Here is a 26466-nt window from a genome sequence, read left to right on the forward strand (position 1 = left end):
CAAGGGTGATGAGTAAAAGGGTGGATAGTTTGCTCTATAGGACAGCCCGTTGTCTACCACTGAGATAGGATTGAAACCAATGGATAGCCTGGTCCTCTAGGGAGATGGATTTCAAAATGTTTGAGTATTTGGTGGTTTACCATATCAAAGGCTTTTGAAAGATCGGGAAAGATAACAGAGGAAAGTTTATTATTGTTTCGGTGTTGGTTAATGACAGAGAAGGAGAGGAGGGCTGAGGTTGTACTATGGAATGGTCTAAAGCCATGTTGGGTGTTGGCTAGAAGATTATTATGGATAAGATAGTCCAGGAGTTGATTACGGATGCATTTTCCATAACTTTAGCCAAGGGTGACAGAATAGCTATGGGTCTATAGTTTGACAGGTCAGTAGAGCTGCCTCCTTTATGGAGTGGGATGACATGGGATATATTCCAGATGGAGGGGATGGACGCTTCAGTTATAGTTCTTTTGATCAGGATAGTAATGGTGTATGCTATGGCATCTGCAGCTTTCTGTAGATATTCTGCAGGGAGTAGATCAGCTGACAGGGTGGTAGGCTTTAGTTTCTTAAATAATTTTTGGACAAAAGATGTGCAAACTGGTTTGAAGTTAAAGGAGACTTGGGAGCTGGGTGGAGTGGCTGGAGAATATGGGCATCTGGGGGATAATTGGTTAGCTAGGTTCTGGATCATTGTTGTAAAGAAACTGTTAAAGTTATTGGCAATTTCTTCTGGGGGGTTTTGGTTAGAATCCAAGGGGGCAGGAGTGGAGGATTGTCCTGGACTAAGGAGTTTTATACCCATCCAAACCTTTTGTGGCTTGCTTTGGTATTTTTCTTGTAGATGACCGTAATAGTTTTTCTGGTCTAATGTGATGGATATTTGTTTCATTTCTTAGCTGTCTGTATCTAAGTTGATCTATGGGGTTTTTTTGTCGTCCAAGAAGTGGCCCATGCCCTATTTCTAAGTAGCATTTTTTTGTCTGGTTTCTTTTGAGAGCCAAGGAGCAACTTTTGTTTTGGTTCTAATAGTCCGTGCTGGTGCATGGGCATCAAGGATGGATAGGAATTTGCTATTAAAGTAATTCACTGCTTCTTCAAGTGGTAATTGTTTCAGAACTCACCAATTGCAAGATTTGAATTCATTTTGGAAATTTGTGCAGTTGAAATTCTTATTGTTCTTTACTGTTTTAAAACTGGACTGGTTGTGGATATCAGCTTTTTGCCTGATTAAATAGGTGAGGAGGTGATCACTTACATAATCAGGCAAGGTCACACTCTTGTATTTGAGGGGATGGGTGTTAACAAGAATCCAATCCAGAATATTTTATTGTTGGGTGTACTGATCCTAGTGGGGGGAAGGATACAACCTGTGAAATTCCGTAATGGTTTATGTGGTGAGTGGGGGGTTCTGAGGAACATGTGTTCCAGTTTAGGTTGAAGTCCCCAAGTACAATGGTTTCTTGGGGGTAGTTGCTGGATAACCAATGTAGGATATCTTTGATGGTACTTATATTATTGCCTGGGAGAATATACACACAGATGAGATTTATACATTTGCTCTTATTAATGTGGAGCCTAGAGATAAGCATTTCAGCATTGCCAAATAGGGATGTTTGCAGGGCATTATTGGAGACTTCAAGCATGGATTTGTAAAGAACAGTTACCCCACCTCCCTTCCTATTGGTTCGATTAAGCCTTAGGATGTTATAGCCTGGTGGTATAATTTCATTTTCTGAAGTAGAAGGTTTTAGCCAGGTTTCAGTTAGACAAAGTATTCTGGGGAAAGAGCATCTAAAAGAGGGCATGTAGGTATTGAATCTTATTGTTTACACTTCTGATATTTAGGTGACTGATCAAAAGTGAGTTTGGGAGTTTGTCTAAGATTTGTGTAGTAGTGGGGACAGTTAGTAAAGGACCAAGAGCCAGTGGATGACGATGGGCCAGGATTTGGGAGGATATCTCCATCCATTGTCAGGTTGCATTGTAATTTGATTGTGAGCTTCCAGATTTTAATAGACTTTGGTATCTTTTGGTTTTAGGGTTGGCATATATATTTTTAATGGGATGCTGATACCTAGTAAGTAAGGAGTTAGATGGGAGGGGATATATTAAGTGTTTCAGCTTGTGTGTAGCTATAGAAGTGGAGGTTTGGCCTTTTGGGTAGTGGGTATGCATTATATTCATAGGCAGTAAGAAGATATGGGACAAGCGGAAAGGGTAGTAGAGAGTATAGTGGTAGTATTTTAATTGGTTTCATTGCAAGTAACATTGGAATTATTGAGGTTGACATTTCCCCAGTTTAAACTTTTTAAGATAGGATAGAGGGGATAAGTACCAAAGAGCCTATTGATGACTTGGATATGGCGGATTGGTTACAGAAAGAGGGGGTGTGGTTGTAGCACTATATTTTTATTTTACATTTGTTGACCGGGATAGTCCGACTGGATGCATGTCCATTTTCAGCGGAGGCCCGGGGAGAAAAGCTCCAAGGATAAGCAGATATAGCATTGCATAATACCAGCTTTACAAACAGACTATTTACAGAGATTACATAAGTAAGCAAGTTAAACAAGTTCCACAGGTTAGAGTTAATCCCGAGCATAAGTCAGGATTAAATTAAATTACACAGTAAGATGGTTAACAGATTTTTACACATTCTAGAGAGAGTTAGCCAGGCTTGATACAGTGACATAGCCAGTTAAGTGGCAAATGTTGTTTTGAGTCTAGTTTTAAATTGACCTAAGGTGGAAAATAAGGTAATATCAGCTGGAAGAAAGTTCCAGGATCTACTTACAGAGTTTGCAAAGAGAGAGTCCCCGGCTGTGTTATTAATTTTGCTAGTCTGAATTAGTAGTTTGAGGATCGAAGCAGTCTAGGATTGTTATAGGGGGTGATAATATTTTTAAGTGCAGGTGTATTGTCCATATTATAGAGGATTTTATAGGCCATAATCAGTTGGCTATACTGGATTAGGCTGGGTAGTTCAAGCCACCCAAGCTGGTTTAGATTGACGCAATGATGTGTCCTAAATGGTAGCCTAGTGGCAAATCTGGCAATATGGTTGTAGCAAATTGAGAGTTTAAGGACAGTCTTATTTAAATTCGAGAGTAGAGGGGATGCATACAGAAGGGTTGAAAGAAGGTGGGAGCGAGCTATGGAAATTTTAGCTGGAGGGGTTAGGAAGGCGTTTATTTTGTAAAGTGGTTTTAGTTTTTTATTGTTGGTTTTGATAGTTTGGTTAACATGTAGATCGAATTTTAGATTATTATCTATGATGACACCTAATAGTTTTGTAGAGGGGTCAGTGGAGATTATTGTGCTATCATTTGGATTTATGGTAAAGATGAAAGCGGTAGACCTATGTGTTAGTGAAAATAACAGCATTTTAGCTTTTTGGGATTTAGGATCAGACTATGTTCAGAAAGCCAGTTTTCTACTTATTAAAGGTGGTCTGGGTAGCTGACCATAACTCTATTGGATATGTGGCCGAGCAAATCAGAGTAGAGTCATCAGCATATTGGATACAGCTGACTTTTTGGATGACAGTATAAAGGTCTTTAATGAAGATGGAGAACAGCAAGGGCCCTAGTATAGAGCCTTGTTGGTACTCCAAGGGTGTTAGGCAGAAGGTTAGAGAGTTTGTTCTGCCAGAGGACAGCCTGCTGTCAACCATTCAGGTTGGATTGAAACCATTGAAGAGATCTAGTATCTAGACAGAATGTTTGCAGGGTGTGGATTAAAAGTTGGTGATCAATCATATTGAATGCCTTGGAAAGATCCAAGAAGAGGGCTGAGGATATATAATTATTGTTGCAATTATGGTTTATGGTGTTGGTAAAGGCTTGGAAGGCTGAAGTAGTGCTGTGATGAGGATGGAAGCCATGCTGAGTGTCTGCCATAAGGTGATTCTGGATTAGGTGGTGCATGAGTTGTCTATGAATACATTTTTCCATAACCTTTGCAAGTGGAGAGAGTATAGCTATTGGCCTATAATTGGAGAATTCAGTAGAGCTGCCTTCTTTGTTGAAATGGGATTACATAGGATATTTTCCAGAAGGTGGGAATTTTAGCTTCTACTATGGTTCGATTGATTAGTATTGAGACGGGGTAAGCAATAGCATCAGCTGATTTTTATAGGTACTTGGCAGGGAGTTGATCAGCAGAAAGTGTAGTGGGTTTTAATTTTTTGATCAAGGTATGGATAAGTGAAGTGGTGACTAGTTGGAAGCTGAATGCGAGTAGGTTTCTAGGGGTGCAACTTTCAGGACCAGGGGAGCCTAGGATGTAGTTGGCTAGCTAGGGCTTGAATTGTTTCAGTAAAGAATTGGTTAAAACTGTCAAACATCTTCAGGGGGTTTATCAATAGTAGCAGCAGGGGTTTATCAATAGTAGCAGCAGGGATTGGGGTTGAAGTTTGTCTGGGATGTAGTAGATTTAAACCTACCCAAAACTTCTGAGAGTATTTTGATTTACTGTCTGTAAATTACAGTAGTATTGTTTTGTGTCTTGTAAAATGGATTTTTTAGTTTTGTTCCTGGATTGCCTATATTTAATGTGATCTTGGGGGTCTTTAGAAGAGCGCCATAAAGCCCATGCTTTGTTTCTAAGGGTAATTTGAGTTTAGACTCTTTAGAAAGCCATGGCGCCATTTTTGCCTTTCTCTTGGAATGAACAGGTGCATGCAAATCAAGGATCTCAAGGAATTTGTTGTTAAAGTATGCTACTGCTTCCTCTAAGGGGAGGTGTTTTAGAGTAGACCAATTACAGGAGTTTAGTTCTTGTTGGAATTTGGCAGGGTCAAAGTTTATATTATTTCTAACCTTTCTGAGCAAGGGTTGTTGGGAATTAATGGCTTTGTGCTTAATTACATATGTGAGAAGGTGATCGCTTAGGCCATCAGGGAGGGTACCAGAGGTGTACAGTTGGGGGTGACTATGAGTACCCAGTCAAGTATGCTTTCTTTTTGGTTTGGTTTACCTATCCTGGTAGGGGTGGATATGATTTGTGTAAATGCATGCTGGTTAATATGGGTGGTTGGGGATTCTGAGGAACAGGTGCCCCAGTCTGTTAGTCTCAAAGTAGTAGGGTTTCTTGGGGGTAGTGATATGATAGCCAGTGCAGGATATCTTCAAGTGTAGATATATTGTTACCTGGGGGTATGTACATACAGATTATATTAATGCATATATTTTTATTAAGTTGCAATTTGGTGGCAAGAATCACAGAGTTATTAATATGAGGTGGTTGTATTACATCTATGGTGACATTCAACTCAAATTTAGAGTACAGCTACCCCACCCCCCTTCCTCAAAGCACAATCCAGCCGGTGTATGTTGTACCCAGGTGGTAACACTTCATTGTCTGTAGTGTTAGGTTTTAACCAGGTTACAAATAAACAGAGAATCTCAGGGGAGTAGACATCCAGAAGTGCATGCAATTCATGTACCTTGTTATTAATGCTTATAATATTGAGAGGACATGCTAGGAGAGAGTTAGTTGGCCTATTAATGTTAGGTTTGTAGCTTAGATTGCAAGTAGAGGGTGGTATGTGTATCTGAAGTGGGTGGGCCAGGGTTGGGGTGAATATCACCACCAAGTATTAGGTTAAGTCTATACTTGGTGATGAACTTCAGGAATCTGTTTATTAGTTTGTGGTAGTGTTTGGATCTAGAGCTAATGTGCCTGGGGTTGAGATGTTGTTAGACTGAACAAGATGTTGGATAGGACCTGGTACTGTAAGTATGGTTGAAGGTGGGAGGATTTACAGCTGGGGTGATAGTATGGCCTTTTGGGACCTGACATCCCGTGAGAAACTGGTTTTTATACAAGGTAAGGAGGTATGGTGTGAACAAGAGGGGTAGTAAAGAGGAGTATATCATTATCTGTGATTCAGCTAGTGAGTTAAGGAACTGTTTTACCTGGTGATGCAACACCAGAATATAGAGTGGTGAGATAAAGGTACTGGAAGGGGATGGGAGAATGTCAGATGAAAGCTAATAGGTGCTATTGAAATGTAGGTAGAAGAATGGGGGTGGGAGGAATTATCCCAGATGAAAGCAGATAGGATCTAGAAAGTGGGGGAGTGGCTATAGTATTATAAATTTAGAGGTACTGAGGGCAGGAGGGAATTGGGAGCAGGGAAGAGAGCGAAGAGAGCCCGAGCGCAGTGAGGGAGAATGTACTGGCTATAGTACTATAAATTTAGAGGTAATGGGGGCAGGAGGGGAGCAAAGAGAGCCCAAGCACAGCAAGGCTATTGCAGATTACAAGGTTTCCTAAGGTGTCCTAAAGCTATAAGGTAAGTATTACAGTTCTTAATGTAAGAGTCAGTTTACTTAAGTTACAGGGGAAGGAGGCAAACACTCAAGTAGAAAAAGAGCCCTATGGCTGACCAAAATGGTGACCCACTTAATTACACAGCACTGTAAGTGAAAGCTTAACAAATGCTTTTTGTGTGCAAACTACTCTGCTTAAATGCTGAGAGAAACTAATTGCAGTCCTGTAGACTCCATTTTGTAGGGAACTGCAGAGTTCAATCTGCTTAAATGCTGAGAGAAACTGATTGCAGTCCTGTAGACTCCATTTTGTAGGGAACTGTAGAGTTCATACCGAGTCACACCAGGTCAGCCAAGGGGGGAAGAGAGAGGGAAATCCTAAGCACCTAGATTTGAAAGTATATTTAGCTATACTGGGGGTGAGTGGGAATTGGGGGCAGGGTGGGGTGCAGAACAAGCCCGAGCGAAGCAGGGCTGAACTAGACCACGAGGTAGTAAGGTAATGCGTATACTGCGTGAGTACACTGGACTTAAAAGTAGGTTGTTTTGCAACTTTGTATTAGGTGGTTCTACTTTTTTATAGCAATTTGGTCTACAGAGCCCCATTTTTTGCATTTTATAGTTTTATGGCTATGAGAGTAAATTTCACTTTTTTGCACTGGTAAGACACTTGGGCATTCAAGAGCCCATACAAAGCATTAAGCTTTCGTGAGCAGTTTTCCACTGAGGTGCTCTTTAATGGGTCGTAAGGGACTTAGTAAGCCAAATCAGGTAATAAAGGTTTTCTAAGTTATTGATTGGAAGGGGGCTATTTGTGCTTTAGACCTAGTCCAGTTATGTAAAATCTAAAATGGTGCCTGCCACAGATAATAATTAACTTTGGGATTGGATTAAGGTAATAAACAGGGAAGGGGAAAAAGAGTGTGGGCTGGCAGTTCTTTTGTACTGCTGCTAATGAGCCAAGATCCAAGCAAAGGCATGTTTGTGTTTAAGAAAAAAGAATCAGAATTAACCAAAAACTGCTGTGAATCTGCAAGTCATTTCCTAACCATTTATCAGATGGGGAAACAGCATAACCGTGTATCTGTAAGCTACTATGCTCTCAATTAAGTTAACAAACACACAATATTTGACCAGTTATGGATGCTATTTGCTAACAGAAGGGAATAAAAGAGAAATGGAAGATGATGAATGCATCTTAGTAATATAATTTTAACATTTTTCTTGAAGTTTTGTTTATATGTTAATATTTTATACAGAATTGAGGTGATCAAGTTGAAATTGTTATAAACAATTTCATATAAGTAGATCACAAACATTGGTTTTCTTTTGAAAGAACTATTAATTATTCTGCATAAATCATGGGAATATCACAGAATACTTTGTAGAAGTAACCAATCTTGAGATAATAGTTTAAACTGCATTACAATGTCTTGTCTATCTAGTACCTTTTGTTCATTCAATGTTGCCAACATATGAAGTTATTTAGGGTTTCTATGCAATTTGTCAGTAAAATGTTTGTAATACTAAAGGGAATCAATGTCTTAACCCAAAGTTTGATCTCTATATTTGTGTTAATACATTTCCTGAAAGTATTAAATATAAAATGAATGGAATTTAATTTTGTAGGTTTTGATATATTATATTGTATACTAAAATATATGGCATGCCATAACTTAAATTGGTTGGCTAGTTAACTGAAGTACAACTTTCATTTAATAATATGGTTAAATATAAGCACTTCCAGTTTGCAGTATAATTGGGGTCTACCTGATTTATAATGGTTCTAATTGTAGAGGCCTTGATGTAGGTTTGTTTTTCAGGAAATTTAATTCCTCCTTGTTCCCAAGGTCTAATATGATGAGTAAAAACTATTCTGTTTTAATTTGGAAACCATACAAAATTTAAGAGTTTGTTTTTAAGAAATTTTCTCCTTGGGATCACAGATGGTGGCTTGTGATATATATATCATATCTTCGAAAAAGTATCATTTTTATTAGTTGTAATCTGTCCTCAAAGGTTATAAATATTGTATTCTGCACTTGTGTGTATTTCAATTATTTTTATAATGTTATGTCAATTCTTTGAACGCTTAAAATGTCGAATGTTACATGGTTGAGACCAAATGTTCGACATTTCAAGTGTTTGAAGATTGACTTATAATGGCACCGTATGGTGCAGAATGGTAGAATTTCCCTTTTCTGCACTGCAGAATGGTAGAATTTCCCTTTTCTGCACTGAAGTGTGGTCTCGGAGTTGGTATATTTAAGTACGGGGGGTGGCGGGTGCAGGGAGGCTTGCCCCTCTTCTCGCACTGTTAAGGTTTTTTTTTTTTATATTCGAACACCCAAATGTCAACCATATGGTCTCAATCATGTGGTATTCAACATTTTGGATGTTCAAATATTTAACATAGACCTTATTATTCATGTTGTTTTTTCAATAGTTGTGCATAAAATGCCAAAATCAAATGTAGGTACTTGGTTAGTAATAATGTGTTTTTTCCCAGCTTGTAGTTTTTTTTTTTCTTCTTTTTATTCAAAAACAAGAATTTTGATTTTTGTTAGTGTAAACTAGAGATTGGAACTTTAATAGACCTAACTCATTTAGAGTTGTTTTAGAATTAGATAAAATGAGTAATATGGCATCTGCAAATAACATTATCTTAGAGGTATACTGACTATTTCTACACTTTTTTTGTTTGGATCAGAATTGGGGGACTTAAATAGTTTATAATCATTTAATAGGGATATTGGGGTATAAGAGCTACAATGCTTGTGATCTTTATTTTCTTTTGTAATTGGCATAATTAAAGAATATTTCCAGGAAAATGGTATGATACCCCATGTCTATATTTAAGTTAGTGTTTTGTGAAAAAAGGTGGTTATAGAAGGGGGAAGCTTACATTTCTATAATAATGCCATCAATTTCTGGTGCTTTATTAGACTTTCTTTAATATTTCTATGACTTTTTGATATGTTTTATTTTGAAGGAATGATTTTGGAATTTTCTTAATATTAGAAGCAATTGAATCCAAATATGAGAAGCCATCCAGTGGAGGGTTTGATTTATAATGCTCAGAGAAATACTGTTTAAAGGTATCAAGAATGTCTCCTATATCAGATACTATCTTTTATCTTCTTCATGAAGTATGTTTACAATATGTTTAGTCTTTGATTGGCATTTAGCCCTCACTGACAATTTGTGCAGATATTTAGGCGAAGTAGCGCAAGAGTTAATTTAGTTTTTCTAATACAAAATTAGTTTTGTATTACTATTTCAGTATACTTTTTATTTAATTTTTTTTCTTTTTATCAATAGACATGTTTGCTATACTGGTGGAGTTGATTATTAACAGTTGAGATTGTATGTTTTTTTAGTTCTGATTCCCATTCTTTAAGCTTATTTTTGAACCATGGAGTTCAGAAGCTAACCAAGGTTTAAATTCAAGTTTTGTGATATAGGCTGGAATTCTTGTAGAAACTATCTTTTATAGTCAGTTTGAAGCTTCAGGAAAAAAGTCAATTATGATCCGAAATGGGGCAAGGGAGTATGGAGAAGTATGACATTTTTGTGTTTAATTCTTGTGAAACATATTTTGTCTATCCTAGTCTGATTATCAAATCTATAATCCTGATGAGAGAAACTTAATGAATTGCTTTGTTTTATATTAAAGATGTCAAATTAAGTGATACGGATCACTTCTTGAAGTGCTTTGCAGTAGAGGTTAGACACAGTCCTTTTATTAGTTGCTTCTGAGTTGTCCAAAAATACAATTTAAATTGCCCCTAATATTAAATTGTCTTTATAGTTAATGATAATTAAATCCACACCCATACCAGGAAACCAGTATATATTTAAGGTCCAGATTCTATTATTACATTTTAATATAACAAAGGATACAAGGCCTTCTTTATCTTCATATTTATGAATGATTTGTGGATTAACAATATTTTCCAAAGTATCATAATGCCTGTTGTCTTAGATTTATAAGGAATTGGCTAAAATTAAATAATTTGGGTTCCATATATTGCCATCTTTAGTGTTGAAATGTCTCTCTTAGAGAGAGACCAATTGAGCTTTATTCAATTTTAAATATCCTATTAAGTTTGATCTCTTTCTTGGTTTGTTCAATCCATTAATGTTTAAAGATAAAAGTGATAAATCCATGTGAGATTTTGGAGGAAGTTATAGACTGAATATAAGAATCTTTTCCTCATCACCCAATATCTTTCTCAAATCATATGTGATGCAGATATATGCAGATGTGATTTTCAAACCAGTTTCCTTTACTTTCAAATGCTTATCAATTGTTAAAACAGGCCTAGAAAAAAATAGTTTGAAAAATGTATAAAGCACATTAAATGTAAGAATAATACATTTTTGTTTCAACCATGGAATTAATAATATTCCCAGTCCAATAGATAAGCATTGATCCATTGGACTAACTTTCTTTTCTCAAAGAAAATGAACACACTCCTTATTGAGCTTTAAATAAGAATTAACAGACTTTTTAACACATTTTATGTAAGATGAGATAGCACAAATATAATTTCAACAATTTATTCTTAAATATACTTGTTATAAAGTTCGCTACTCAAAACTTGAATTTGTTAAAACAAACAATGCCATTAGAAGTCTTTATGTATACTTAATAAGGAATTGATATTTGATTAGTCAGATATTTCTTCCAATCAAATACATATTTAAAGTGAGTCTTTCCATAACTTATGATTGGAATAAGCCACTAGTTTATCTTATGACTAGTATTTTGGCAAAATTATAAGTTGTATTTACAGGTCATTATAAGAGAATGATCCAAACATTTTCCTTGTGTGTAACTTACAGACCTATTGTTTTGTCTAGGGTATTCAATAGTGAATGAGAACACACAATAAATATAAAAAGAATGAACATTGTTATAAAAATATATTACCATAAAATAAATTGGGCTTAATATTTCCTGACACAAGTACAACAGAATTAATAATTCCCATAAATTCAGAACTTTCAGCATTAGCTAACTTATATTAAGCATTTTTGAATATTACTCAGCAGTATTGACAGTTATTATTTTTCACTGTAGCACAGAAACCTTGACATTGGCCCTTTCATAAGTATGTGTTTCTAAATATCAAAACTCCTGATCTTTCTTATTCAATAAGTAGTTCTAGTCAGTTTTCCTACATACATAAAGCCTATATATATATATATATCCAAAGGACAGTATCACTATATTGCCAGTAGCTTACTGCCCAATCAGTTTCTGTTGTCAATTTTACTTAAATTTCTTATTAACAGGCTGAAACAGTTAAGTATTAGTTTTATCACAAGTCAAAGCAAATATAATACTATAGTTTAGTTTTGTTGCATATATCCATGTGAAGTGTCCATGGTGACCAAGACAAATTAGAAGTTTAGTACTCTGGTATTGGATGAACCTGTCTTTTATGATAATGCCATGAAGTATAGGGCAACTGTCCTGAATAAACTCAAAGGAAAAAGGTAGTAACTGAGGTTATTTACAATATATGTTACTATTATCTCGTTATGACTAAATGATTTCTATATATTGCTCAAAGAATGCATAAAATAAATATCTATTCCCTTGTATAATCTATTATTTTATCAATGGACAGATTTACTCAGCTATATAGATTTTTCTTTTGATATCAGTAATGTGGAAGTAAGTATTTTCTTTTCAACCTTTCTGCCCAACAGACGTTGAACTGGGGAGATCTACTTTTCTCTAATGGAGTATTTTTATATTTAAAAAAAAAAAAAAAAAAAAAACTAAAAAAAAAACCCAGCTGTTTTTGCAGCTCTTTCTCACATTCTTCACTGGTTCACTTGTCGTTTAGATGGCAAGCAGTGTAGACTGCATGTTAAACATCTCCCTCCTTTTTCCCCAATTTTTTACATTGAGATGGATGTATTGTTAACTGTCAAGCCAGTAACACTTGCCTGCGACAGTCCTTACTCTCTCTCAATCTGTCCATCTCTCAGCTGGACATCCTTACATCTTGTTGCCTTCTGGTCTCTCTCAAATCATCTGCTTTCCTACACATGTGCTTAAACCATCATAATCTGTTCTGTTTGTTCTGCTCTGTATTTGGAACTAATTTGGCTTCTGCTGTAATTCCTAATTCTTTCACCTCTGTTGGTATCCCACACTTCATCTTTATTACTTTTAGCTTCCACAATCCATTGCCCAGATTTCTATACCTTGCAAAAGTACTGGCAACACCATTGTTTTATACACCTTACTTTTTTGTTTCTTTGTCATTCTTCTGTCATAGACTGCCCTTGATAATATGTGCCAGCTTGGCTGCAGCCTGTCTGAGTCTAGCTTTGATCTTCTCAGTCGGACATCCCTTCACCTCATCCATCCCTCCCAGATACTTGAAGCTGTTAAACCTGATTCACTATTTTCTCTTGCTTTTCTACTTCATTTGATTTCCTCCATTTGCCACCATGACAACTGACTTATCTGTATTAAGTTTCATCCCATGTCCTTTCAGTTTTGCATTCCATTCTCCCATCCTTTGCTAAAGTTCCTTTTGCTTTTAATACCAGATCTGCATATAGTACTTTTTGTTAACCTGTCCTCTCAAATTTGTTTGCTAATTTAGCCAATCACTAGTATGAGCAGTAGTGGGCTCAGAGCTGACCATGGATAAATACTCTCCCCACTATGAACCCCTCTGAGTCTGAACACTGTCCATACTTGTGCCATTGGGTGCTTGTACATAACTTGCACTAAATATGCTGCTTTGGTTATGAATGTTCTTAATAGCTCTATGCACAAAAGCATAAATGAGACCTATGTTTTTCTTCTGTTTAGTAATGCTGACTTCTTATGCACACAGGTAATGTAGATAAAGGATCATTATTTTAAAATTAATGTCTGCAGTTTAAATAGAAGGTTTGAGTGTGGAGTTCTCTCATCTCAGATTGTAATGAATATGTATTTCTTCCTTGCATGAAAAGTCAAATTCCACATTGCCATTCCACATTTAAATAGTGAACAGTACTCTACTCCAGCTGCTGGTATTTTTCTGGATGCTGACTCGAAATCCGTCTGCTTTTTTCTTCATAGATTTTACTAGTTTGATGGACTTTTTTTATAACCTGTTCACTCTCAGTGCTTTTGGTTGGTTCAGTGATTTTCTCTCTAACAGAAACTTCAGTGTAAGGTAAGGTGCATATCTGTTGCCTAAAACTTCCATTTGAAAAGGTACATCCTAAGGTTGTGTTTCATCACTTCACTCCTCTGTTTTCATTAAGTGATTGCCTACTGAACATTCACAACTATTACATGCTATTGATATCATCATCAATAGATCCAGCCCTCCCCAAACTGCCACAATTAAAATAAAGTAGCAAAACTGGCTATAGAAAATGCACCCTGCAACTAAACGCAAACACCCAAACACACAAAACCCTCATATCAATACACTTGGCATTGGGGCATTAGGTATGTATAATGTTTGTGTGTTTGGGTTTATATGGGTTCCAGTCATTTACTCGACATTTGTAAATGTTAAACTACTACTCACTGCACCCTAGAGATTGAACTACAGACCCACTGAAAAAATGGGAATTGACTGCGTGAGATCACAGAACAGCGGGTGTCAGGAAACTGAATCTTTCATCACTGTGGTGTCATCTTGGAGTAAGTATATATAATTGAGGTGATGTGGGGGCACATCCCCCCCCCCACAAGGTGGGGGCTTGTCCCCTGCAAAAAAAGCTGTTTTCTGAGTCTGTGTTTAGTGTTGTGTGGTTTGATCTTTAAGGTGTAATGCGTAGTAGTTTGGCATGTGCGTGTGCGCATGTGTGTGCTCGCACGTGTGTGTGTGTGTGTGTGTGTGTGTGTGTGTGTGTGTGTGTGTGCATGCTTGTCTGTGCCCGCACGCACGTGTGTTCACATGTGTGTGTTAGCATGTGGTCAGCACAGCAAAATGTCAGCAGCTATTCGATCAACCACAATTGCTATATGCAGATGGTCAACAACTCTGCTAGATCAACAATCACTGCGTTGGTTGATATTACTTTTCCCCAGGCATTGTACAAACTTGGAGTTAGCCCCCTGTGAAAAATGATTTTCACATTTGGTAAGGATTATCATCATGTATCCAGAGTGGACTGTCAATGTTTTTGTTGATTTTTTTTTTTGGTCAACATTCTCACAATTGACATTTTTGCTCTGACCATAAGTAATGCTACCACACACACACACACACACACACACACACACACACACACACATACATACACACATACATACATATATATATATATATATATATATATATATATATATATATATATATATATATATATATATATATATATATATAGTAACAGTATATAAAGCACTTGAGCCACAGACAAATATAATTATTAAAACTGTGTCTTTTAAAGCTTATTTCACAGGGGCTTTACTACTGGAATGTAAGTGGAGTTTTAATAGATGTACAGACATCTTTTGTTAAAACCAAGATAAAATAGAGACTAAACCAACTCAGTTTCTAGGTTTTGACCAATGCTTAATGTCCAGCACCACACTGATATAAAAGGGACCATTACTAAAAAAAGTTACTCTTGGTTGTTAGAGTTTTTCCAATTTCACAAGAAAGCAGGTGAGCAATTGATAAAGGTCTCTTCCCAGCAGAACAAGAATAATTTTCTTGTCTCCAGTGAGGAACATTTCAATTTTGCTAGAAACAAGTGCATCTCTAGATTACTCGATTCCCAAAATGAAAATGACACTGCCATACTCTAGCCAAAGTAAAATGGCTACCCGTAAAACACAGACACCATTTACAAACAGGTTCCTGTGTTCTTGGATTGATAAAACTGGAGCGATTCCACTTCATGACTGAGCCACCTAATGCTCACATCCTCAGACTATCCGATTAAATTCCTCTCTCCAAACACCATGTATAGAATTGCTTATTGCAGATCCTGACTTCTCTTTCTTTGCCACAAAACTCTGGGAATGCAGTCTTCACTGTATATAAAAAAAAATTCATATATTGAATTATTGAATTCAGATAAATTTAAAAGTGCACCTTTTGCAAGATGCAAAGTTCACCTTCTATGCACCCAAAATGACCTAACCTCCATTTTTCTGTACTTGCCACCACTTTCTTGCTTTTTAAATAGATTGTGTAAATGTCCAATAAAGCTGTACTGCAGTTTCTCTTCCATCAAATTTACCTCGCATCTGCCAACACAGTCTCTGTTTTCAGTGTATAGAGACAAATTTAAACTGGGAGCATATTAATTAGGATTGCTTTCTCTGATTTAAATGAGTGGATTATTTTGTGAAGCTTAAAACATTTGTGTGTGTGTATATTTATTGTCTTTCATAATTGTAAGTATTGTATATTTTTTCTTATCAGAAATTCAAATGTTTAATTTTTTATATTCATCATATGTACTGTTACCTCATTTTATCTATGACAAGCCTAAAAATGGCCCAGGTAGAACAGTGCACTGCCCTTGAAATCAACTTTAAATAAATCTAAAGCTTAACAAAATAAAACAGTATTTCCTTCAAACAGATTGTGAAGCATAAAGCTAAATCTGTTAAAACTGAATTGTCACCAGATCTATAAGAACAGTTTTGACTATATGACAGAGATGTACTATTTAAAGCTGAATTTGACCACACCCATACAGTATTGTTTGAGTATTTAGTGTGAGCCTTGGACAATTAAAAAAAAGTTTCTGGCTGCATGTCTAGACAAAACAAGTCCATGTAATCACAGTGCGATATGAACACTTGAAGCCAGTATGGTCAGAAAATGTACAAATATATTTTCTTTCTGCTGTGTTGTCAGCATCAAAATTAATTGGTATTGCTACATGTTGGCTGTGGAATAATACAAATCAAAGAACAAGACTATACCCGATTTATTCTTTAGTCTGCTGGAAACCTGCATGCACACACCCTTTAGGTAGATTTTTGCACGTTATCCCCATCTGAGGTCAAAGTTTCATCATCAGTGTTACCGTTTCTTTACAAATGGATGTTTCAGGCTTGCTCAATTTTATTACCTTGAACTTTCATACCGGTCTCAAAAAGGTGGTTTGTTTTAAGACAACAGAATTCCTCAGTTTTCAAGTTTCAGCCCAATCACAGATGGGAAAGTAACAAATAATTATACTGCTTTCTAAAATAAATAAATAAATAAAAAATACCAGGGATATTTGTTGGCAGGCAGCCATTTTCACAAAAAATAACATTTCTGGTCAGTATGGAATACCAGTCAACAAAATTAATTTTTAATACATTTTTCTTAAAATTATTTTATTAATTTTTAGAAATGGTTACAGAATGTTTTCAACTTTAAAATGTAAGTTAGTAATTTAATATAATACAAATTGCAAATACATGAAATGGCAATTTAACTATTTGCAATATATACAAATTGCCTGAGACCAGATTATATATAACTAACACAAGCCATGAATAACAATTTCAAGAATAAATTAACTTAATCATATTTAAGATGAACATTTTCAATGAGGACTAATACTTTCATCAAAGAATCGTTCTTTAAATTATTAGGGAAAATGCTGTTATTTCTGTTTGTATAATTGTTATGTCTTTCAGGAAGATAAAATCTCCAAATTCTGGTTCTGAAGGATTCTTCCAGTTTGTTATAGTTCTCGCCATAGCAAGAATTATCCAAGTTAAATAAAAAGTTTTATTTATTTATTTATTTCCACAATATTAAACAAAACCATGTCTTGTTAAAATGAGTAATGATTCCATAAAGCTTTAAACAAAAAGTCTTGTACAATTTTTTTTAGACAAGGAACTCTGAATATTTCTTTTTACAAATAGTGTATCACTGTTAATTGTAGGCAAAAAACAGAGCCTTAGATGCATTTTACATTAATATTTGTCACAAATTTTGTCAAACATTTTAAAAATCATAGGTATGAATTTGAGTTGAAAGAACAAGGAACTGATGGATACATGTGACTTCTTTCAAAGCTTATATTTTACCTGTCTTGGTACTCCCTGACAGAGAAGAATATTGTCCAAATTATACAAACCTTATTTCAGTAATAGAAGGATTGTTATGAATGCATTTAAATATGATTAAGCAGTAAAACTGGAAGTGCTTGGGGTTAATTCATGTATCACTTAGACTTAAGTGAGGTGTCATGCAAACAGGTCTATATTAGTTCGCCGAAATGGTATTTCCGCGAACGCCTATTCATCTACCCCTAATCAGAGAAAATTGCATCAGCAATTTGCTGAATTTACTAAGGGCAATGTCTTTGGGATGTGGGAGGAAACTGGAGCACCAGGAGGAAACAGACGCGACCACAGGGAGGACATGCAGACTCCACACAGAAGGCACCCCAACTGAGGATCGAACTGGAGAACCTCTTGCTGTGAGGCGGCAACACTAACCGCTGCACCACCGTGGCCTCCCTTTAACAAAAATCTAATCATGGAACCAAAAAAATTTCTCAAACAGATCATTTTTTTTAAATGTCAGTGCATAAAATGGCAAAAAAAATATCAGATGCAAAAACTGGTAAATAATGGTAATTGCCTAAAAAGTGTATTATTCTTGTTTACATTCCAAATGAATTCAAGATTCCATAACAGTTCTATTTAGTACATGCACACATAATTATATAGTTTCATCTGTACCGATGGCTTCCCCAAGCTCCTGTAAACAAAAAAAAAAAAAAAGTTTATATGATATAAAACACATTTTAAAAGGATACAAGCTTTGAATATCAAAAAGTCTTAAAATCCAAAAATGTAGAAACCAAACGATTCGTGCAACAGCAAGTCAGGCACACAGTAACAAAGGCTCCAAAGATCAAGATAAAAACTATTTATTTTACGTGAGCACTTTCACAATGAGTAACATTGCTTCATCAGATATAAAATCACAATGTTGAACCATCATAGATATAATCAAACTAATAACAATTATCCAATCGTAAGTAAAGCTCCCTCCAAAACAGTCTCTTATTAAAAAATTAACGTATTCATTTAATATTAAAGCAACAGCGCACTATACTGATTTGTAATGCATAACATGCACATATTGTTTTAATTTCCTAGATTTCAAGACGGGTCTCATGAGGACAGAATCATTAAGCCTATACCCCCGATGTACCCCTAATCTTAATATCCAGTGTTTCTCTACACTTTCTGTCCTATTAATAAAATCACCCATCCTATCACTCTCAGCTAAAACATGCAATACCTGAAAGAAAAACGCGTTCAACTCCTGTTTGTAAAGTGTGCTTCGCTAGAGCACTATAATCAAGACCTTTCTGGGTGCAGTAGGTATGATCCCTAAAGTGTTCCCTTAAACAGCAGTTGGTTTTACCTACATAGAATCTAAAACAGATTCTACAGTGTGATACATATATAACATTCTTAGTGTTGCAGTCAGCTACTACCCACAATTGCCATAAAAAAAGTCCCTGGATGCCTAAAGAACCAGGACTCATTAGTAAAACTACAAAAGGCGCACACATTACATTTCCAGGTGCCTGTTAGTCCCTCAGTGACCATAGTTGGTACCCTGGGGTAATGCAATCATTGCTTAAATGTTCTTTTATTTTTGTAAATAAATCTGGGTTGTAAACCCACCAACCTGGCCGCCTTTTCATTCACTGATAAAATATGCCTATTTTTGCATACTACCTCAATCAGTTTATTCATATCCCTAGTATATGATATAACCACTGGGAGCTCATGAGCCTTGACCTGTCCAACCTAACCCTTGAACCATCCGAAAGATATGGTCTAGCTTTACTCTCTCTCTCCTGGGTAATCTGATTGATTTACTTCCATCTGTGTGTATCCCATCCCCATAAATTCATTCTTCAAGCATTCCAAGCCAGAATTAATTTTCTTTAAAGCTGTGAAATATTTAAGCAATAACCCATGCTTGGGTGTGGGTAATGCTGGATTTACCCATGGTTGGTGTGGTTTGGTCAAAGACAACCATGGGTAAATCCAGCATTACCCACACTGAGAAGTGGGTTATTGCTATTATACAGTGACATTATTTAAGAAAAAAAATACTTTTCTTAAATGGCATTGTATAATGCCTCCGTGCTGCCCTTCTGCAGCTGTCTGGTATCCTGGGGCAGTTCTGATATACCACGCATGCGTATGCTTAAGCAGTACATCAGAGCTGTGTGTAGAGGAAGCAACAGAGAAAGGAAGATCTTTGTTGCTTTTTTAAAGCTGTCTCACTATGTTAAACGAGTTTAACATAGCGAGATATCTTTAAAAAAGCAACGGAGAAAGGAAGATCTCCGTTATCTTTTTTAAAACTGTCTTGCTATGTTAAACGAGTTTAACATGGCGAGATATCTTTAAAAAAGCAATGGAGAAAGGAAGATCTCACTTGCTTTTTTTAAAGATCTCGCTATGTTAAACTCATTTAACATAGCAAGATTACAGCAACGGAGCTCTTACGTTCTCTGTTGCTACCTAACACAAAAAAAAAAAAATCAAGACTTACACTAATGGAAAAAGGCCAGGCGACCGGACCTTTTCCATTAGTATAAGTCAGATTTACAAAGAGCGTGCTGGTTGGGCTGGCCAATCAGAGTGAACGTTTCAGAATACTAATAGGCAGTCATTGTATAAGTATTTCAAAATGTGTGCACTAAACTTTGTTTACTTTATGGCATCGTATTCTTTATTAGTTGCTCATCCTGTAAGAAAATTAAGTTAAAAAAAAAAAAAAAAATCCGTCAAGAAAATGAACAAAGTGTTGCTAATAATAATAGTGAACAAGGTGCGTGTTAACCACAGGAGCGTTAGATATGAAGCATCACTTCTGTGAAGCCACAGTGTGTGCAGCATGTATTCTTATGTATGTTTACCAGTGCTTTCTTTTTTTTATTATTATGGAGCTAAAATATCTATATTGTAAAGCTAATGACTTTATTTTTCAGTAGCTTAAGCTTCAAAGGTTAGTCATACTTACGACTGCTTTACTGTCTTTAACAGATTGTCCATAATCCCATGAAAGAGTCATTTCTTTCTGGAGCAGAAATGCACATCAGTGATCAGATAGATGCTGGAATTTGTAGCATAGGAGGCCTTGCAAACTTTCTCCAAAACCTGGAACCAGAAAATAAGGTAACCTTTATTCCTGAATATGGTTTCAATGTATTTGCTAATATGCATTCTCATTTTATTATCAGTGCATTTAGCAGCTTACATAGTCGTACCAAAGAGTCCTACCTAAAGGTTACCACAAAGTGCAGCACACTTTGTGTAATCTTTGAGTGACGAGAAAGCACAGAAAATGTGTGGTAGGGGATGTTCTTGAATACAGATCATGTACACAGTGTAGGTGTAAATGAATCTGGCATAGTGTTAAAATATCCAAATCTAAAGAAAAGGATACTTGAACTCTGAGAACTATTAATTCAGTTGGACTGACATCTAACTGAAACATAGTGACTAATCCTTTTGATATGCCAGTATGTCCTGAATATTTTATATCTGATATACCTACACTTAATATTCCCAAAACAAATAACTACTGTGACTAGGAAATGGCAATTTAATGACTTCATTAATGAACACATCCTCAGATGTGTCCTGTAAAAAATAAAAATTTACAGTCCATTATTTTGCAGCAGAAAAGAAGTGCTGTTTTAACTAATGAAAATCAATGAAGTTTAAAGTCACAATATTGCTAAACTTTAAGATCAAATGCTGGTGGATGCTCTGTCCATGCTTCTGTCTCTCTTATCCACTCTCTCCATTTCTCACAAACGCAGTAATTTAGTCATTTAATTATGCCATATGTCTCCTGATGGGACTGCCTGTTGCAGTTAACAGTCTGTCATGCTCTCTTTCACTCTTGCTGCATCTCACACAAATACAAACACCCACATGCAAATACACAAACCACAATTACAGGCATATACTCACATAATTTTTCTCTTTCTATTTACTTGACTTTTTATTTCATTTTAAACATGCTAAACAGCAAAACCCTGTTTAGCCAGCAAAAGAATGGTGGTAATTTGCCTTTTATTATATGCACTCAAGCACATACACACGTTTTTCTTTCTTTTTTATTGGATAACATTACCTTTATGCTGGCTAAACAGCAAAGAATTGTTTACTGAGCATACAAATACATTGACTTGTAGCTGTGTTACTGTCCAAGCTTCACAGCAGCTTAATATGCAGTTGTGAAGCGGAAGACGTGTTTTGCAGCAGGCATTACCAATATGTTAAAATGCTGGAGAATGTTTGTTCTCCAATCAGGATGGCAATGTACAAGGGTGCCTGTTCTTTAAAGACAGTGCAGAATAATCTTTAAAGTCCAAAAGCAAGGCTGAGATTTTTCTTGCAAATTAAGGCCGTGGTGGTGCAGCAGTTACCTCACAGCAAGAGGTTTTCCGGTTCAGTTATCTGCTGGAGTGCCTTCTGTGTGGAGTCCGCATGTCCTCCCTGCGGTTGAGTGCGTTTCAAAGACATGCAGGTAGGTGTGTGTGTGTGTGTGTGTGTGTGTGTGTGTGTGTGTGTGTGTGTGTGTGTGTGTGTGTACCTTCTGTGAAGGTTGGGTGCTGGGTTGGCAACTCGACACCTTAAAAACACCACTGCCAAATCAATCTGCGAACCGGTGATCTGCTGTGATCCCTAACCGGGAAAAGGCAAAAGCCTTTGCTTTTGCATAATGCATAGTCTTTCCTCAAGTACTTTATATGCCCTTCATTTATAGGTAAACACGAGGCTATCAGTCACAGACTATTACAAGCCTAGCCAATATCCAGAAGTCAGAATCGAACCATGTATTTTGCATTTGTGAGGTTAAGATCTTAGCCTTTATGCCAGTTCTCCCCAAATTAATTCAAGTACCTGGTGCAGAAATAGATCCCACAACCTTTCACACCAAAGGTGAATGTGCTGCTTACTGGGCTACTGACACTATTTTACAGGTAATTTGCTCAACATAATTTACCACAAAAAAACTCCCCCTCATAAAATTTCAACTCTATTTTGTCTTTAATTGCATTTTAAATATTGTTCTCTACCTTCTCCCATTTATAAACAACAAAAAATCATTACAGCCTTATACCAGCTCTGTATTTTTACCTCATTTAATCCAATTTTCCATATTTTTTCCATATTCCTTCTTTTCAATATTTTCATTTTGTCTTCCTTTGACTTGTTGCGATATAAATATTTTCATACTTTTTATATCATTTTCCCGTTGTATTTTTTGTATTTTCATATAAGACTGCTAATACCCAAAACAAATGGAAGCCAAAAAATACAAAATGGTTTATTAAATTAAGCCTTCCACTTTCCCTCCCATTTGTGCACTATTCCTCATTTGTCTGGATTTCCTTTCTATCCCCAAAAGAAACGAAGCATTGCAAGTAAGTCTTTTTCTGTAAAGATGGGAAACGTATACACATCACCTATGTGATAATTTCCCCAGAACAAGCATATTAAAAAAAAAAAAAAAAACTGTATGTGTTTGTGTGTGTATATATATATATATATATATATATATATATATATATATATATATATATATATATATATATATATATATACACACACACACACATCTTCTCTTCTCTTTATAACTAGAATACCTTTCACCATTCTGTCAACTGTATTTTGTATAGGTTTATAGCGAAGTACTAGGCTAACTGCACTTGCAGGCCATGTAAGCCTAGTCAATCTCACTTTTTGTACTCCAAATAGCCTATATCATTTGGTTATAGATTGGTCTTACCCATGCCATGGTAGATAACTATATATTACCCCTATTTGAGAATAAATGAAATCAAACCATAGATGATTTGAGGGGATCTAGGCATGGATAAAACATTTAGAAGCTGTCTCCATCCATTAGTAGTACATGGGGCAGTCCCGGGCTAAATTTTCTGGTTCCCATCCATAGATTGAAGTTGTGCTTGAATATGGACAGGAATGCAGTGTCTATTCCCGGCAGCTGTGAGATCTCTCTCTCTCCCCTTCCAAACCATTGTGTTGATGTTGCAGAAGAGGTTTTGACCCCTAAAGCGAGTGTTTCTGATGCCATTTGACTTGCTGATATGCAGTAAATCCATCAGTAATGTGTCTGAGGACGCCTTGTATGCCAGACACAGGTTACCTCCGGGGGTTAACACAAAAAATATAGCCTCAGGTATTTCATTCATTTATTTAATTATACTATAAATGTTTATATATATATATATATATATATATATATATATATATGTATATATTTTTTTTCTACTTAATACATTTGTATTTTATATTAATTCAAGTCACTAATTTAGTGTCTAGGTATTTAGTAATGAAATACAAAGTAAATAGTTTTCCATAGGAGGAAAGGAATTGAGTTGTTTAATTATTCAATTGTTTTTTTATATAATTGCTTTATTATTTTATTTATTAATTGTATAAGTATAAAAGTCATTGACTGCTTGTATAACTTTGTCTGAGGAAGTTTGGATACTAGTCCTAACGAAAGTGCTTACGGAATAAAGTTTTGGAAAAGGAGAACATCTGCAAGTTTCGCTGTCTTTTTGTGTTTACAGATTACCTCTTAATCTGTAGGATATTGACTATAGTGACAGAGCTTTGAGTTGGTCCTTGTAGGGCATGTAGTCTTAATCCTTTTAGTATGATCTCTGTGGGCATTCCAGTTGTGACGTTTCTGGACAGATATATACCAAAGGTACATTATATTCAGTGAATGGCTTAAAGAGGCTGGAATAAATGATATCCCTAGATCTAGACACAATCCTTTTGTTTATAAGCTGTGTAACATAGAAAGGTTTTCTTTCAACAATGGACACACTACTTCATTCAAAAGTATCGTTTTTTGAATATTTTATATAAAAATATCTGCTACCTAGTGGTATAGTTCTCCATCTTTCATCACACCACTATAAACTATCATTACTTCCTTCATCCAGAACTTGCAAAAACCTTCATTCTCAGGCTCAGTCTTCCTTATAAAATTTACATCCCAACTCATCTGGTCCAAGTGCAGTCTTCAAATTTTCTTCTAATTCTTGTCTTAAGTTTTTCTCTCCTTTGCTAAATACTTTATTCTCTCCTCTCTCCAAAGCTCTCTTCCTGCTTCATTCTATTCATATAGTTTTCTTTATACAACTTTCTACAATACCAGTAGTTTTTGTTCTACTCAGAAGAAAGCTTAAGACACATTCATTACATCAATTTTTCTATCATTAGATTTCATCTTTGTCCCCACAAAGGGTGATCCTTGCTTTTCTCCCTTTTTAAACAATCTTAGCATTTTACTTTTTCCCTGTTTATATTCAAATAATTTTCTTTCTTTTCAAAATGTGTTTTCTACCTCTAATAGTTTTGCATATGTTTCAAATATATTTTCTTTCTCCTCTTGATATGAATATATACTTAATATTTTTTTCTTTATGTTGTTGTGTCTTTCGGCTTTCCCTGGTTAGGGGTCGCCACAGCGGAACTCCGGTCCGCTAATGTTTGGTAGTGGATTTTTACATGCTGAGTTACCAGCCCCGACGCACAACCTTCAACAAAGGCATGCCCATTCACGCATGCCTCCACACAGAAGACGCTCTAGCTGAGAATCGAACGGGATGTCTTGCTGTGAGGCGACAACGCTACCGCAGCACCACTATATGTATTACCCAATAATCTAAATTTCTATAAAGCTGTTTCTTTAAATGTTCATTGCACTATTCCATTTAAGCATTACAGTATTTTCTGTTAAATTCTTTATTCTTTGTCCTTTTTATTACTTTTTCTTCTGCCCTATAATCAGAAGATATTGATTCTTCACATCCTCCTCCCTTTTATTTCTCTTTAACTTATTAAAAATGTGTACCAGTTCTTATATGTAGCATCCATTTACTTCCCTTGCCAAAATCTATCATTCATTGTTACTATATTTTAATATCTTGTGTATCTTTACCCCATTCCTTTATTAAATTATTCACATAATAAGCTAGAAGGTATGTTAACAATCTCATATTTCAGCATTTCTCAAGTAGCTTTATCCCCCCCCCCCCCCACATTCGTCTATGGCTACACAACCACAGTTAACAGTATTGACTTATTTTTTTTTATTTTTCTCATATGCTAATACTCCGTTATCACTAACTCAGCCATTAATTGTCATCATTCTTCACCAGTATTGCAATTAGAGAATATACATATTTCCTGTTGACCAGACTATCCCCCACATCACTGCATGCATTTTCACTTACCATCTACACATTTTGTACCCAATACAGATTACATCCCCACATCAGTTCTATTGCACCTTTCAAACACCATCATTTTTCTTACATAATTCTTTATACTATTTGCATTTAATGAAAGCACATTAAAATTATCCTGTTCCTTTTCCTGCATCTTTTTTATTCTATCCATTGCATTCCTTTTTCCTCCTTACTCTACTTACGTAAAGGCTTCATTGTCTATATTTTAAACCCATAACTGTTTTCCTCCCTCCTCCTCTTACTCATTTTAAAGAATACAGCAGATTTATTTTCCATCAGGATTCCTATTCCTTCCACTTACTTAGATTCTTCTCACTGTGGTCCTTTTTACTGTATCGGCTCCCTTCACTCATCTTCCCTTACTTGTCCCATTTCCTGTACTTCATTTAATACTTCTTTCCACTGTTACATCAAGTTCTCGCTGTTCACTGTGTTTACTATGTTCTCTTACTGCTAATATTAACAGACAATCAAAGCAAAATATTTATCACCCCCACTTTATTTTTAGTTTGTTTACCAGAATAATAGTGATCACTATAGACCATTTGCAGGCACAGCCCAGATGAAGAGTCACAAAAAGAAAATAGAATAAATTCATAAACACAATGTAATCTCAGAAAGTAGATAATACCATAGACAATTGATACAATATATAAATATGAGTAAAAAATCAAATGTGAAATAATTTTAGTAGTTAACTGTCGAAGGGAAGTGAGCTGAGAACAGATTATCAAAGCAGAAGTGATGCAGGTGAGGAGGGAGGTAAGTTGCATGTCCAGAGCAGACACACTTGCAGTCAGATTTTTGATGGTTTGTTTTGAGTTGAGCTCGTAGGGTGGGGAAAGAGGATACGACTTTAAGGTGAAGGGGGAGGGATTGCCAGAATTTGGGTGTAAGAATGGAG

The 26466-nt window shown here is 35.8% G+C and overlaps 1 protein-coding gene across 1 annotated transcript in view; it reads left to right on the forward strand.

The window, feature by feature from the left end:
- The window catches only part of LOC122790606 (kinesin-like protein KIF14), a 1004205-nt gene that overhangs the window by 898768 nt on the left and 78971 nt on the right, over positions 1–26466 (forward strand). The window contains exon 26 of the mRNA XM_044058133.1: positions 20299–20430. Within this exon, the coding sequence (XP_043914068.1) occupies positions 20299–20430 (132 nt within the window). The remainder of the gene's footprint in view (positions 1–20298; positions 20431–26466) is intronic.

The sequence above is a fragment of the Protopterus annectens genome, chromosome 16.part0 (assembly GCF_019279795.1).
Source record: "Protopterus annectens isolate FY-2018-M chromosome 16.part0, PAN1.0, whole genome shotgun sequence".
Classification (NCBI taxonomy): Eukaryota; Metazoa; Chordata; order Ceratodontiformes; family Protopteridae; genus Protopterus; species Protopterus annectens.